The 17,198-nt window shown below is 47.0% G+C and overlaps 1 protein-coding gene across 1 annotated transcript in view; it reads right to left on the bottom strand.

Moving 5' to 3' along the window:
* Positions 1–14,524: 14,524 nt before the first annotated feature.
* Positions 14,525–17,198, bottom strand: part of TAGLN2 (transgelin 2) — a 28,387-nt gene continuing 25,713 nt past the window's right edge. The window contains exon 5 of the mRNA XM_079957666.1: positions 14,525–15,952. Coding sequence (XP_079813792.1) covers positions 15,811–15,952 — 142 coding nt within the window. The 3' untranslated portion in view covers positions 14,525–15,810. The remainder of the gene's footprint in view (positions 15,953–17,198) is intronic.

Genomic DNA, 17,198 nt, shown 5'->3' with positions numbered 1-17,198 from the left:
TATAGGGTGGTTTCCCCTTCATGGATCACTGCCTTGCCGTGGCGAAGGGGCTTGAATAACTCAGAGAAGCTATGAACTATGCCGAGCAGGGCACCCAAGATGAACAGGTCATAGTGGAGAGTTTTGACCAAACGTGATCCACCTGGAGGAGGAACCGGCAAGCCACTCCAGTATCCCTGCCAAGAAAACTCCATGGACAAAGACAACAGGCATATAAAAGTTATGACACTGGAAGATGAGCCCCTCAGGTCGGAAGGTGTCCAACATGCTACTGGGGAAGAGCGGAGGACAAGTACAAGTAGATCCAGAGCTGATGAAGCGGCTGGGCCAAAGCCGAAAGGACGCTCAGTTGCGGATATGCATGGAAGCGAAAGGAAAGTCCAATGCTGTAAAGAAAAATATTGCATAGGAACCTGGAATGTAAGAACCATGAACCTGGGTAAGTTGGATGTGGTCAAAAATGAGATGGCAAGAATAAATATTGACATCCTGGGCATCAGTGAACTAAAATGGACGGGAATGGGCGAATTCAGTTCGGATGACCATCATATCTACTACTGTGGGCAAGAAACCCGTAAAAGAAATGGAGTGGCCCTCATAGTCAACAAAAGAGTGGCGAAAGCTGTACTGGGATGCAATCCCAAAAATGATAGAATGATCTCGATACGAATCCAAGGCAGACCTTTTAACATCACAGTAATCCAAGTTTATGCACCAACTACTGCTGCTGAAGAAACTGAAATTGACAAATTCTATGAAGACTTACAAGACCTTATAGAAGTGACACCAAAGAAGGATGTTCTTCTCATTATAGGGGATTGGAATGCTAAAGTAGGGAATCAAGAGATAAAAGGAACAACTGGTAAGTTTGGCCTTGGAGATCAAAACGAAGCAGGGCAAAGGCTAATAGAGTTCTGTCAAGAGAACAAACTGGTCATCACAAACACGCTTTTCCAACAACACAAGAGACGACTCTACACGTGGACATCACCAGATGGGCAGCATCGTAATCAGATTGATTATATTCTCTGCAGCCAAAGATGGAGAAGCTCTATACAGTCAGCAAAAACAAGACCTGGAGCTGACTGTGGCTCAGATCATCAGCTTTTTATAGCAAAATTCAAGCTTAAACTGAAGAAAGTAGGAAAAACCACTGGGCCGGTAAGATACAATCTGAATCAAATCCCTTATGAATACACAGTGGAAGTGAGGAACAGGTTTAAGGATTTAGATTTGTTGGACAGAGTGCCTGAAGAACTATGGATGGAGGCTCGTAACATTATACAGGAGGCAGCAACAAAAACCATCCCAATGAAAAGGAAATGCAAGAAAGCAAAGTGGCTGTCCAACGAGGCCTTACAAATAGCAGGGGAGAGAAGGCAAGCAAAATGCGAGGGAGATAGTGAAAGATACAGGAAATTGAATGCAGATTTCCAAAAAATAGCAAGGAGAGACAAGAAGGCCTTCTTAAACGAGCAATGCAAAGAAATAGATGAAAACAACAGAATGGGAAGAACCAGAGATCTGTTCAAGAAAATTGGAGATATGAAAGGAACATTTTGTACAAAGATTACCATAATAAAGGACAAAAGTGGTAAGGACCTAACAGAAGCAGAAGACATCAAGAAGAGGTGGCAAGAATACACAGAGGAATTATACCAGAAAGATATGGATGGCTCGTACACCCCAGGTAGTGTGGTTGCTGACCTTGAGCCAGACATCCTGGAGAGTGAAGTCAAATGGGCCTTAGAAAGCACTGCAAATAACAAGGCCAGTGGAAGTGATGATATTCCAGCTGAACTATTTACAATTTTAAAAGATGATGCTGTTAAGGTGCTACACTCAATATGCCAGCAAATTTGGAAAACTCAGCAGTGGCCAGAGGATTGGAGAAGATCAGTCTACATCCCAATCCCAAAGAAGGGCAGTGCCAAAGAATGCTCCAACTACCGCACAATTGCACTCATTTCACACGCTAGCAAGGTTATGCTTAAAATTCTACAAGGCAGGCTTAAGTAGTATGTGGACCGAGAACTCCCAGAAGTGCAAGCTGGATTTCGAAGGGGCAGAGGAACCAGAGACCAAATTGCAAACATGCGCTGGATTATGGAGAAAGCTAGAGAGTTCCAGAAACACATCTACTTCTGCTTCATTGACTATGCAAAAGCCTTTGACTGTGTCGACCACAGCAAACTATGGCAAGTTCTTAAAGAAATGGGAGTGCCTGATCACCTCATCTGTCTCCTGAGAAATCTCTATGTGGGACAAGAAGCTACAGTTAGAACTGGATATGGAACAACTGATTGGTTCAAAATTGGGAAAGGAGTACGGCAAGGCTGCATATTGTCTCCCTGCTTATTTACCTTATATGCAGAATTCATCATGCGAAAGGCAGGGCTGGATGAATCCCAAGCCGGAATTAAGATTGCCGGAAGAAATATCAACAACCTCAGATATGCAGATGACACAACCTTGATGGCAGAAAGTGAGGAGGAATTAAAGAACCTTTTAATGAGGGTGAAAGAAGAGAGCGCAAAATATGGTCTGAAGCTCAACATCAAAAAAACGAAGATCATGGCCACTGGTCCCATCACCTCCTGGCAAATAGAAGGGGAAGAAATGGAGGCAGTGAGAGATTTTACTTTCTTGGGCTCCATGATCACTGCAGATGGTGACAGCAGTCACGAAATTAAAAGACGCCTGCTCCTTGGGAGAAAGGCGATGGCAAACCTAGACAGCGTCTTAAAAAGCAGAGACATCACCTTGCCAACAAAGGTCCGTATAGTTAAAGCCATGGTTTTCCCAGTAGTGATGTATGGAAGTGAGAGCTGGACCATCAAGAAGGCTGATCGCCGAAGAATTGATGCTTTTGAATTATGGTGCTGGAGGAGACTCTTGAGAGTCCCATGGACCGCAAGAAGATCAAACGTATCCATTCTTAAGGAAATCAGCCCTGAGTGCTCACTGGAAGGACAGATCGTGAAGCTGAGGCTTCAATACTTTGGCCACCTCATGAGAAGAGAAGACTCCCTGGAAAAGACCCTGATGTTGGGAAAGATGGAGGGCACAAGGCGAAGGGGACGACAGAGGACAAGATGGTTGGACAGTGTTCTCGAAGCTACAAACATGAGTCTGACCAAACTGCGGGAGGCAGTGGAAGACAGGAGTGCCTGGCATGCTCTGGTCCATGGGGTCACGAAGAGTCGGACACGACTAAACGACTAAACAACAACAACAACATAGGGTGGTTTATAAATTCAATAAATAAGCAGGTATAGGGTGGTTTATAAATTCAATAAATAACAGAAAATAACAGAAAATTAAAATAGCAATCCATTAATAATACAGTCTGTTTGAGGGGTAAATTACGTTTCCCATTATTCTTGCTGGGGTGGTAAGTGCTTTAAATGTATGGTGTGTATGCAGCCTAGGCTAAGTATCTATGTTTTCTGTGTGTGTGTGTGTGTGTGTGGCCTCATTCACATACGGAATGTGGCCCCTGACAGCTTTCCACCAGGGTAATGTGGCCCCCAGCCCCAAAAAGGTTTCCCTTACAGGATAACTAGTCAATGCATGTGACGGGCTTTCGAACTCTCAAAAACACTATACCAAGTATTATTCTCCTGCTCCCTTATGCAGTGGCCACAAGGTGGCACATGGACACCACAACCCAGCACAAATACCTTAGCAGTACAGTACTTTTTAATGAAGAGCACATACCTAAAGGTTTTGGGGAGGAGAAAGGGTGTTTGTAGGAAGGATATTATTCTTCCTCTACCTGTCAAAATATTCCAACCCCCTGCTCACCATGTAGACCAGGGCTGTCGAATCACTGAGGTGGCCTTACTAAGTTTTCCTCAGCGTATCCAGTGCCAGGAAGTTGGAATGCATGAAACTGCTGGATGTGTGCTTACTGAGCAGCTGCTCGGGGGCTGAAAAGCAATGGTATTATCCTTCATCCCCATTGCAATAGTCTGGACCCTTTCCTAACATGTTCAGCAGTTTCTGAAGGCAGTGTGGGTAGCTGGATACAGGAGGCACCAAAGCAGTGTGGCCAAACTTTGGAGAGTGCTCTTAACTTGTATTTTTATCATCACCATCATCATACCAGCAGCCTTGTACCCACAGTTAACAAGGAAGTCTAAGAAATGAAAAAAATCATTGCTGTTTTGAAAGCAGCGGTCAAATTCGGTGCCGTTTTGACAAGTTCTTGATTCTTGATTCATCATGAGGCCTCATTGTATCCAAGCATTAGACATAAAGCCTGCTGGTTTGATCTCAGGAACCACCCTGCAAAATTTGGTAGCAACATCTTCAGAAAGGTCCGAATGCACTGCAAACAAACAGCTTTCTAAAACACGTGGAAGATTATTAATTTTTTTACCAGCAATATATATATATATATATAAAGACAAGTACAGTGGTACCTCGTGTTAAGAACTTAATTCGTTCTGGAGGTCCGTTCTTAACCTGAGGTACCACTTTAGCTAATGGGGCCTCCTACTGCCACCGCGCCACCAGAGCACGATTTCTGTTCTCATCCTGAAGCAAAGTTCTTAACCCGAGGTACTATTTCTGGGTTAGCGGAGTCTGTAATCTGAAGCGTCTGTAACTCAAGGTACCACTGTAACATGTAAATGGAAACCAAACAGAACAACATAGAGGTCTACATGATGCCTTCTGTATAGATAATAATTTTGTGATAAAAGAAGGTTGAAAAAAATCTGTCTTGGTGCTCAGTGGCCCCTTGAGGTCTTCTTTCTTGCCCATGCGAGTTTATCAGTTGAATAAATGGACACAAGATAATAGGAAATATGTCTCTGCAACTGGGAGCCTTCTTAACAAAATTTGTACGCTTTTCGGACAGCGCTATGTAGTTCACACACAATTATATCAAGTAGGGGGTGAGACGGAAGTAGTCTTGCAGATCTGTGACTTCCTGTATAGTAAATTCATATTTGGAGCAGCACCCATTCTATAGCTGAGGGGCAGCCAACCTTTGTGGGCCAGTGGACACATTTGGAAATTTGAAAAAGTGATGAGGGCGCCAGTCACAAAATGGCAGCCATAACGTCTTTGGCATAACAAAATGACAAGTACAGAGGCATGGCATAGCCCAATATGGCCATGACGTTTGAGAGAGCAGAGAAAGAGAAAGGGGCACAAAATGGTGCTGGCTTGCCCTCTCACACCAAGGGAAGAAAAGGCGCCTACATCAGTCCCTGCTGTGTTTGCTCACAGAGAGAAGTTCTTTGTGCGGTTCCTCTGTTCAGAAGTGGGGGGAAGGAGGGTGGGGGTCCAATCCTGACACTCAGTGAAATGTGGGCATGTTTAAAGGGTTCCGTTTCACAATGAAGCTGAGCCAACGTGAACAGGGACTGAGCAGGGGGAGCAAACAGTCGCTTCTGCATTGTCAATTTTTGAGGGGATATTTACAGGAACCTTTCGCGGGCGCCATAGGAGTTCCTGGAGAGCACCCTGGCGCCCATGGGTGGCAGGTTGGCAAACCCTGGCAGCTAAAATGGAATTGGAATGACAAGAACAGCAACACCGAACTGGTTAGAAAACTGTAGGGTAGGCCTGAAAGCTGAAAAAGAAAGCAGGGCTATTTGTTTCTTAAGCGACTTCAGTAGAGAGTTCAATGAGGTCACAGAAAGTTTATTTTTTACATCATTTTTTAAAAAACGTACTGCCCAGCTTGTTCTTGCCACAGTCCTGACCATTGCTATGTGCGTGGCACAGTGCCCAGCTAGCCAGGAGAGGGAGAGGCTGCCGGCCGAATCCGCAACAAAATCTAGACAGAGGTAGCCCCCCTGGCCTGCTACTACTGAACACTGTTTTTGGGAGCCCTGCCAAACAAATCAGTTATGCCACCACCCGCTTCCCTGCTTCCCGCCCTCCTAGGGTCAGGCCTCTCCATTGTGAAGCTTCAAGGAGCGGTTAGGAAAGAAATCAGAAGTGAGAGGGGGTGCAACTCTCTAGCTACGGCAACAACACAATTGAGCGCAAAGGATAGTTGAGAGATTATGAAACCATAGCAGCCTTGTCTGGCACAGCTGCCTGCCACATTCCTCTTGGGTTCTCACAGCAGTGGCTCACAGCTGCCGTTCCCCAGGAGCTGAAGGAAGCATCCGCGGCAAATTCCTCCCCACCAAGGAAATCATTTCCCCTTCGGGGGTGGGGGATGAGGGAGAATAAAAGTCATGCAGAGGTTGAGGTTTTTGAGGTGTGTGTGGATTAACGTAAACCCTAGAATCTTTGTCCAGAGTTCCAAGGCTCAGTCTGTGGGAGCATGTACCCACAAAACAAAAGAGCATCATAGAACATGTGCAGAGTGCTTTTTGTCATCAAGTTGTTGCAGCCTTCTTTTGCAGTGCTAGCCTTAAGAGGGACACGTCATTGCATCAGAGGGAGTTATCTAGAAAGGTGAAGTGCCAATTCTTTCTCGTTGGCACAGCCTTCACTAAGCGTTTCAGACTACAACTCCCATCATGCTGGTTGGGGCTCATGGGAGTTTTAGTCCTGAACATCCGGAGGGCACCAGGTTTTAGGCTGCTTTAGCAACTGGGTGGGTTAAATTTGCTCTTTCATATCCGCAATGGAGATCCCAAATAAAAAGTGGAAAAACAACTTTCATGTCAGCTTGTCACAGTTTTGCCAGATATTTTACAGCTGCTTGGGACAGCAAGTCCAGCTCAATAGCCTGCTTCGAGGGTGGCTGAAAGCTCAGCTTCTTGTTTTCTTTCTGGGCTGAAGGGCGTTCTTTTGGCACTGGAACAGAAAAGGGAAAGTTGCTAGGTCAACAGGGATAAGAAGGAGCTGCCAGTCAAATGCTCCAAACGCAGGTGATCAGCTGTGTGAACAAGCACACCCTTTCAACTGGTCAGCAGGCCTAAAACAAAGAGGCAGGTTTTGCAAGAAGAAACCAAATCACAAAGTACTAGTGGACAGACTCTCCTTTCAAAGGAAACTGCTCTGTATCTTGCCACTGGAACTTCCTGCCACTTGAGGAAGTATGAGATTGCAGTACAGTTAAGAGATACAAACCAGAGGTAGGGAACCTCAGGCCTGGGGGCCGAATATGGACCTCCAGTCCTCTCTTTCTGGCCCTCAAAACTCTCCCCAGACCGCCCCTTCAGCCCTGTTTTGCACCTTAATTTTTTTGCCTGTCCTGAATGTGGACTTGAATGCTGATTAATGTCTTGTGCTTGCTAAGTTGGATGGTAGAGAGGGGTGCTTGAGTGTCTGTAGAAATTTGTCTATGCACAAGCATAAAATCTGCATCCATTGCTCCGCCCATTTTAGCCTCTGGCCCTGCCTACCATGTGGCTCCCAGAAGATCACCCATAAAGGAATGTGGCCCTTGGGTTTCCCCACCTAAAAAAAAAGCAAAGTTTTTCATAACCTCTCTTCTAAAAACAAAACAAAACTTGGGTTAAATCTTGACTTCTAACAAATCCAGACTGGGCTTTAGCCTAGTGAGAAACTGGGAAGAAAATGCTCTGAGGTTCTGACTGGGCAATTTCTAAAAGTCCACCTCATATTCCCCCTTCCTTCTACTTACCCTGAGAATGCCACAAGCAAGTGAAATTTAGCCAGCACGTCCAATTTCTCACACTTTTCCAGCAATGCAGCATTTTCTCAGCAAAGCAGCCCCACTTTCTCATCCCACCCCCCATCATATCCCCCCTCCCCGCCGCCTTGTGATTTTCCACTATACAAATGGCGGGAAGTGACTCATTTAGAGGCTCTGCACTGGCTCCCCTGCCAATCTCCTTTTCTGGTGGTGTGTGACAGACATCTTGGCCTCGAGCCACTGGGCTGCTGGATTCTCCATTAAGCTAACGAGCGTTTCCTTTGATGTACTTGACAGAGAGAGGGGAAAACACAGAGGCTAAAGCAACATCCTCCGGCAGGATGACAACACCGCCCCCCGCCTCCCCCCCCCCCAATGTCAGGAGTGTGGGGTGAGGTGAGGAAAAAGCTCACCGCACATGCTCAGTGGTACTCTCACCCTTCCTTTGGCTCAACAACAAAGCATCTGCATTGCATGCAGAAGGTTCCGGGCTCAACCCCTGGCAACGTCCCTAGATAGGGCTGGAAAAAAGCCTCAGCTTGAAAAGCCACTGCCAGCCTGTGTAGACAGTACTGAATTAGATGGTCCCCAGCTGCATGGAGGAAGTGGTTTATATCAACCCCCTGGTGTCAGTGGGGCTGGGGCTGAATAAAAACCTGGGGGTCAAAAAGGACCTAGGGGTGGAAAATAGATTTATGGGGTATAGTGTGAAATTTTTAATTTGGAGCTATGATCCTCAAAAATAAAGAGCATGGGAACGGCTAAGGGAGCTGGGCATGTTTAGCCTGGAGAAGAGGAGGTTAAGGGGTGATATGTTAGCCATGTTCAAATATATAAAAGGATGTCACATAGAGGAAGGGAGAAAGGTTGTTTTCTGCTGCTCCAGAGAAGCGGACACGGAGCAATGGCTCCAAACTACAAGAAAAAAGATTCCACCTAAACATTAGGAAGAACTTCCTGACAGTAAGAGTTGTTCAACAGTGGAATTTGCTGCCAAGGAGTGTGGTGGAGTCTCCTTCTTTGGAGGTCTTTAAGCAGAGGCTTGACAACCATATGTCAGGAGTGCTCTGATGGTGTTTCCTGCTTGGCAGGGAGTTGGACTCGATGGCCCTTGTGGTCTTTTCCAACTCTATGATTCTATGATTCTATGGGCACGTACAGAGTGCACCTCCCTTGCCACTGCAGAACCTATGCATGATATCATAATTATTTTCACTTGTAAGCCTTCCTTTTTAAATATATTTTATGCTTCCTAATAATGGATCGAATGTTGATGACATATTCATATTTCATTTGCATTCCTAAGAATTTGAATTGGGGACAACAGGTTTGAGCAAACCTGGTGTATAGGCAGTACAGAGCAAGACGGAAGAACAGCGGTCAGACTCAGTGTAAGGCAGCTTACACCCCAAAAGCAGATTGTGAGATTCCAGGAAGTTCCAGGCACTTACCCAGGGTCTGTATTTACCTTTGGGCATTGATGAACAGCGGAGACTGTGGTGTCTTTATGACATATGATTTCTTTAGACTTATGTACAACCTCAGCTTACGATGGATGGGCTCCCAGCATTACGCTCCAAGAGGGCTCCGTTTATCCCATTTCTGCAGCCTCTGATTCCAACTGTCAGCCCACATTGTGCTCTGACACCCCTCGCCAGCTTGCCGCATTTAACAAACTGCAACCTCTTTTCCCCCAGGTCATATCATCCCCATTGCAATCCTAAACTCCAAACTGATTTTTCTTTGCTAACTATCTCTCAGTGGAAGGAGGGGCGCCACCTGCCTGCTGTTTGGCACAGCCTATACCTTCTTAATGGCTTTTCTCCTCTTTTAATGGTCTTCTCCCAGATGATTTCCTGATCACAGAAGAACGGGTCTGGCCTGTATTTCAGCACTTTGCTAAATCCAGCGTCTGGCAGCCCCATTCCAATACTCCAAGCACTGATTTAACTCCAACACTTACCAGACCCAGGAATTCAGGAGAGTCAAAGCACCCACAAACTCTTAACAACTGCCTTCCGTGCCAAGCGCTGCAGGAATGAGAAGCTGGGCAGAGACTACAGCTCAGTGGGAGAGCAGAAGGTTCCAGCTTCAATCTCTGGCATCTCCAGTTAAAAGGATCAGGAAGCAGGTTGTGGGAAAGACCCTTTTTTCTGCATGAGACCCTGGAGAGCTCAAGTCAGTCAAAATAGATACACCTGGCATAATACAACTCCTGTATTCCTAGGAACAAGGGACTTGTGACCCTTCAGTTATAGGTGTTGGACTACGACTCCTATCATCCCCACTGACCATTTGCCATGCTGGCTGGGGCTGATAGGAGGCAGAAGAAATCCAGCAACATCTAGAGCAGGGTTTCCCAAACCAGCTGTCGCTGTTTTTTTGGACTACAATTCCCATCATCTCTGACCACTTGTCCTGCTAGCCAGGGATGATGGGAGTTGTAGTCCTAAAACAGCTGGAGACCGGATTTTGGGAAACCCTGATCTAGAGGCCCAGATGTTCTCTAACCATGAGCTAAAAGTATCAGATTATGCGAAAGGTTTTTCTTCACCTACCCAACACCTTGGGGCAGCGAAAGAGGAGTATGGGTACAGCACTCCCCGGCCCCAGGGCAGGAAGAGTGACGTCATGTGCCAGGGCAGCAGGAGAAATGACAGACCTCGCCTTTGCTCCAGCAAGCGGATGAGGCAATAACAAGGCTTTCAAGTTCGCTTGTAAAATTTACATTCATTTTCTTTTGCCCACTTTTGCCTCTGGCCCTGCCTGCCACTGGAATGTGGCCCAGAAGGAAATATGGCCCTCGGTGTTAATTTCCAGGATCCACCCTATTCCTGTGACTGCAACTTTATTTTATCTGGTTTTAATACTTGAATTGCTATAACCTGCCCTGGGACCTGCTGGTGAAGAGAGGGTAATAAACGGAATTATAATAATTTATCCTAATGTGCACATACAGCAAGCCCGCAACTTACGTCTGCATTTAACTTGTGCACAATTAGCTTCACATGCTTGGCATATATATACCGTTAATGTTTTGACTTATATGCAGTTTTGGCTTTAGGGTCAATCCCTAGAATGTAACTCCCATGTAAGTTTCAGGCTTAATGTATGCAATTTTGCCTAACTGAATGTATTTTGCCTGTTGTTTTCATTGATCTGTGCATATGCTTAACTTAACACAGTAGATACATTTTTGTACACAGTACTTGGAGAACTGCATTGCAAAATTCAGAGAAGTGCAAATTTTGAAGCATAGCTGTGCTTTGGTTCGCGTATTGTTTTGGAACGTGTGAATTAATTAAGTTTGCTGTAAATAAATAAATAAATAAATAAATAAATAAATAAATAAATAAATAAATGCATTTAGTAAAGGTAAAGGGACCGCTGACAGTTAAGACTAGTCATGAACAACTTTGGGGTTGCGGCGCTCATCTTGCTTTACTGGCCGAGGGAGCCAATTTTTGTCTGCAGACAGTTTTTCCGGGTCATGTGGCCAGCATGACTAAGCCGCTTCTGGCGAAACCAGAGCAGCACATGGAAACACCATTTACCTTCCCACTGAAGCAATACCTATTTATCTACTTGCACTTTGAGGTGCTTTCAAACTGCTAGGTTGGCAGGAGCAGGGACCGAGCAACGGGAACTCACCCCGTTTCGGGGAGCCAGTGTGGTGTAGTGGTTAAGAGCGGTAGTCTTGTAATCTGGGGAACCGGGTTCGTGTCTCCACTCCTCCACATGCAGCTGCTGGGTGACATTGGGCTAGTCACACTTCTCTGAAGTCTCTCAGCCCCACTCACCTCACAGAGTGTTTGTTGTGGGGGAGGAAGGGAAAGGAGAATGTTAGCCGCTTTGAGACTCCTTAAAGGGAGTGAAAGGCAGGATATCAAATCCAAACTCTTCTTCTTCTTCTTCTTCTTCTTCTTCTTCTTCTTCTTCTTCTTCTTCTTGAACCGCCGACCTTCTAATCGGCAAGTCCTAGGCTCAGTGGTTTAACCCACAGCACCACCCGTGTCTCTAATGGCATTTATATCCCACCTTTTTATCTGAGGAGCTTAAGGTGGTGTACATTGTTCTTTCCCTCCTCAAATAACCCTGAGAGGTCGGTTAGGCTGAGAGGGCACTGGCCCTAGGTCACCCCATGAGTTTCATGGCCCAGTGGAGATTTGAACCCATGTCTCCTGGGTCTGACACACTAACCACCACATCACAGTGGTTCTTTAAATGCTGACGGACTCGAATTTCTCCTCCACCTCCAGTCCCCAAGTCTAAAAATTACCTGACTGTGCCATTGGTTCAATGGCTGAAACTTTGGCTGAGGACTAGGGCCCAGGATGCAACAGTCTCTTTGGAATGCATGGAAGACGACAGAAATAAGAGTGTACGCCCCACATTTAAACATAGTGAGCTTGGGTCTCGCTGCAGGTACAGAGGCCCAGCCCAGCTGATACACACACGTATACACAGACTAAGAGCAAATACCGACACACCCTTTGGGGTCACACACACACACACACACACACACACACACACACACGACAACGTGGAAGTAGCACAAGTGTCAGGCGGGCGTAAGCATAATGCTCCACTTGGAATTGCTAGGAGCTGCTTTCACCCTCCTTGAAACAGTTCTTTCTTTTTCTCCCCTTCAGGGCTGGCCCTAAACAATTTGGCAAAGGACAAGGTGGTGCCCCCCCCCATTCCATGTAGAGAAGGCATAAAGGTAAAGGGACCCCTGACCATTCGGTCCACTCATGACAGACTCTGGGGTTGTGGCGCTCATCTCACTTTATTGGCCAAAGGAGCCTGCGTACAGCTTCCAGGCCACGTGGCCAGCATGACTAAGCCGCTTCTGGTGAACCAGAGCAGCGCACGGAAACGCCGTTTACCTTCCCGCTGGAGCGGTACCTATTTATCTACTTGCACTTTGACATGCTTTCAAACTGCTAGGCTGGCAGGAGCAGGGACCAAGCAACAGGAGCTCAGCCCGTCGCGGGGATTCGAACTGCCGACCTTCTGATCAGCAAGTCCTAGGCTCTGTGGTTTAACCCACAGTGCCACCTGCGTCCCAGAGAAGGCATAGTGGCAGCCAAATTTTTGGCCCGATAAGCACCTTGCATTTAAAGCAGTATCGTGTCACTTTGTCATGGCTTCTCCGCAAAGAAGCCTGGGAACTGTGGTTTGTAAAGGGGCCAAGAGATGTTAGGAGACCCCCTATTCTCCGCACCAAGCTACAATTCCCAGAGTTCCCTGGGAAGAGAGACTGCAGTTTGCATTCAACCAAGTTATACTCAAAAGTAGACTTATATTGTGTGAACTCCCACAAAAAAGGCATTTTCAACCTGATCCTCGGGGACCAGGGGTGCCAACTTGAATAAAATATGGGGGAGGGGGGACAGGTAAGCCCCACCCTCGAAACACACCATTTGAATAGCAATGCCCATCGACTTTGGGGGGGCCCTGCCGCCCTCAAATATTTTATTGGGCAGGTGGCAAATAGACCTGAGTTTAGGAGTTGGCTCCTGTGTCTGGGACAAAAGCTGTTGACTTGTTACCGGAACTTAATGTTACCTGTGTTTAACGAGGGCTGAGCGTGCTCCGTGGAGGCAACAAAATGCTGGCTGGCTTTTGGGTGGGGAGAATGGAAAATTAGGAAGGAGTCGGCGTGGGCTGTTATGGAGAAAAGCATGGCTGACTCAGACAGTAAACAGGAAGGCTACACCTCGCAATGCTGCAGCAGGTCCCGCTTCTAACTTTAGAGAGGCACCCTAGGCGTCGCTTTCTCAACGATAAGGCTAATAAATGGCAGATAAGCTTCCCTGGGAAGAAACAGGATTCCCATGTAGCTGTATGAAAGCTCTGTGCGCCCGTGCAGTGTACACTCCCTGGATGAGTGGCAAAACAGTCCCAGGGTGGGCTTCACGAGAACCAGAGGTGTGCACCTCAGAACATTACCCAGAACCCTCTTTGTGGGGCAGGCAAGTTTCCATGATAAAGACACACTTGGGTGGAAAAGGTTTGCCCTGTGGGCAAAAAGTTTGGCATGAAACAAGCTGCGGTTTCTCCTTGGACTTTTGGCAGAGAGAGGAGCCCGCTTGACAACAAAAGATCTCTGTTGCCAAGGAAACAGCGGCCGGAGTTATGCTAACAGAAATTAACCTCTGGTTCCTGGTTGAGGAGGACAGAGTTTCTTGGAACAGCCCAGAAGCTGGAATCCTGCCCTGACTGCTGCTTGGGTCCACTTGGGCAGAATTTCTCAAGATCCGTTGGGGGTGGGGGTCAGAGTGGTGAGGTGCCGACTATGAATATTTCTTTTCTACACAACCTAGTTTAAAAATCCAGGGCATTGTCCAACCTGGTACCACACTCCCTTCCCCAAAACACATCATGTCTTTGAACCTGAGGATCTCCCCTGCAGCTTTTCATGTTCTGCTCCCGTTTTATAACAATGGGGAACAGGACAAAAGGCCCTAGAGATGGACTAAAGCAGCTGTGGGGAGCCTGTGGCCCCACAAGCCTAATCAGTCCAGGCAGGCCTCCCCATTTTGACCCCCGAGACTGCTTTGGTCAAGCAGCCACCTGCTCACCTGTGTACAAGATCTTAGGTGTGGGACAGATGGAGACATGGCAGGGCTACAAACGGGTTTTCAGGCACTGCCAAGTGGCCCATCAGCAGAACCTGGAAATGGACAGCTGCAAAGGTCCATGTACGGCTCTTTTGCAAGACCTAGAACATCCCGGGATCATCGGGGTTTGCAGAGAAGTGTGCGCAGCGCTTCAAAGCCCCGACAAACAGCTGTCGGGCTGCAGCGCAGGTAGAGAGGCTTTGTGACAGCTGGGTCTTCCTGATCCAGTTGTGCTTGCTAAAGAGTTCTACCCCCTCAAGAAACAAAACAAAACGCCCCACCCTTTCCACCCATCCCAACCCAGATAAGAAATACGCAGGGGTTATAAACAAAGGACTGAGCAATGTTTATTCCTTATCAGTGATCTTGAGGCAGAGTACATTCCACAGTTAAGAATGCCACACAGTTTTAAGTGTTCAGACTCAGCCCTGTGCCTTTTTGCCCTGGAGAAGAGGCAAATTTGGAATGGCAAGACAGCTCTGACCAGGCCCCCCCCCCCCGAAGTAAAAAAAAAAAGGAACAAAGCCTGGCAGGCAAGCAGGAGCACCCAAATGGGTAGGAATTAGCAGCAGAGAATGAGGTTTTCCACTGCAAGACAAAAATCAGAGGACTTCCAGGGTGGGAAGAGACTGGCTGAAAAGTTAAAAATCCCCCCTTTGCCCCCTTAAAAGCACCCCAAATGAAACAGCTACCCAGGAATGTAGTTGTAGAGAATCTGAACCCAGCACCAGGAATGGTCACCTTGTGATCTCTGGAGGTTGTGCCAGCCAAAGAGACCCTCCTACCCTGTGGGTGTGAGTGTTATTTGCCAGGTAGACACCACAGGAAGAGGTTAGCTGCCCTGCTCCCCTCACACGCGCGCCAAGAAAAAAAAAGACATTGCAGTGCAGAGTGCTGAGATTCTAGATATTATCCAGGACTGCTTTGCTGGCAAGTTGCTGGGTTAAGACTGCCAAAAACAGTGTCCAAAAAAGAAACGGGCATTTATTTACTTTTTGTTTTGGTCCAGATAAGTGTAAAAGGAAAGCGGGGTTTTAAGGGGCCAGATTCTGGAATGTGAATAGTGAGTTTAATAAAAATAATAATAATAAAATGTTGCAGTAGGAGGGGCATTTGGCCACTAGAAAAACCACATTGGCATTATGATGGGTGGTGGGGAGAAAAAGGAGACACGCACCTTTTTTTTTTTTTTGGTCCCTGTATTCTTCAGATGAGTGGTTGGTTGGCCCCAGCATTATATTTAGGGGGGGGGGGAGAGATGGGAGGTGTTGTATGGAGGACCCCCCCCCCCCCGGCGGGGGGTTGAAGAGCTCTTGAGAAATGAGATCAAGAGTAGGCAGGGAGAAGGAAAGAAAGTGTACTCACTCCAGTCGTGTGTGCTTAAGAGGAAAAAAAGGGGTAAAAAAAGGGGGGCAGTAAAAAACAGAGGAGGTTACAGACCAGGGCTGGCACAGGGGGAAGTGGGCACTAGAAGGCCCCTCTCCTCCTGGTCTGCCTTTAAGGCTTCTCGTGGTAGCACAATTTGGAGAGAGACAGAGAGAGAGAGATATTCTTGGGGATATGAGGCGTCGGGAAGCAAGGAGCCATCGCTTGGTGGGGCAACCCGGCTCAAAGGATCTGGCGTGGCATGCCGTAGCCCGTCATGCCCGCTTGCGAGGCTCCCCGGTTGGTGCCCATCTGCAGACCGATGACGCTCTGCCCTTCCTTGAGCTTGTCCTCTGGGAAGGCACGGCGGTTCTCCTGGGACTTCCTGTTGTGGGGGGGGGAGAAGGGGGAAGGAAGGAAGTGAGGGGTAGAAAGAAACAAGCACACACATCATTGCAGAGGACATAGCCTAGGAGGTTTGTTTTTTTAAAAGGATATTCTAAAAGATTATAACTCGGTCCATTTGTATTGCTTGTCTTTGTTCAGCTTAGAACAGGCTTTCCCAAATTTGGGTCTCCAGCCGCTTTGGGACTACAACTCCCATCATTCCTAGTTAGCAGGACAAGTGTTCATGGATGATGGGAATTGTAGTCCAGAAACAGCAGGAGACCCAAGTTTGGGAAACCGTGGCTTAGAGGATCTAGATAGCTAAAGCACCATCCAATCACATATGAAGCTGCTTTACGCTGAATCAGACCATTAGTCTCTCTGGAGTTGGATATGGGAGTCTCTCTCAGGTCTCCCTCCCTGCAGATCCATAGGACTGAACCCCAGTGGGCTTTCTTCCAGCAACAATTTTTTGAACACCAGATTTTTTTAAAAAAGCAACTGTTTTCTCCAGACCTTTCCGCTCAAGAAACTTAACACAGTTTTATGACCATTTGGAAAGTCCATTCCGACTTTTGTTTTTACGCTGCTTTTACCCTGAATTGTTTATTTGTAATTTTTCTGTAAGCCAAGCTTACAGAAACTGAAAAGGTGACATGACAGTAATATCTACATTCCTCTCCTCACTAGGTCCTCAAGGAAGACAAAAGGCTGTATCATAGGACCTAATTTTCTTGTAAAATAGTGGTTTTGCCTGAGACTTTCATTATGGAGCAATTTCATTCTTGGCTACCAGGTGTTTTATGGTTATTCAATAGCATAAGAAAATTGATAATAGTTAAAACACACCCCTGTAATCCCCCGCCGTCCAAATTCGATTGTGATCCAGCATTGCAGCGTGTGCCTGGGGAGGGGGGAAATCTGACCTGTCAGACCCCCCCCCCCCGATGTTTCTGGTCTGTACCTCCCAGCATCCCCTACCACTGGCCATGCTGGCTGAGTCCAACAATATCCAGAGCAGGGATGGCCAATGTGGTGCTCTCTGCATGTTGGGGACTACAAATCCCATCATACCCAAACATTCGCCACAGAGGCTGGGAGCTAGGAGTTAAATCTGGAAGGCATAGGGCCAGATATGCTGTGGTCTAGAGCAGTGTTTCCCAACCTTGGGCCTCCAGATGTTTTGGGACTACAACTCCCATCATCCCTAGCTAGCAAGACCAGTGGTCAGGGATGATGGGAAT

This window comes from Podarcis cretensis, assembly GCF_951804945.1.
Source record: "Podarcis cretensis genome assembly, chromosome: 16".
NCBI classification, from domain to species: domain Eukaryota; kingdom Metazoa; phylum Chordata; class Lepidosauria; order Squamata; family Lacertidae; genus Podarcis; species Podarcis cretensis.
Note: the sequence above shows the minus strand (reverse complement) of the source record. Positions and strands in the feature narration are given on the sequence as shown.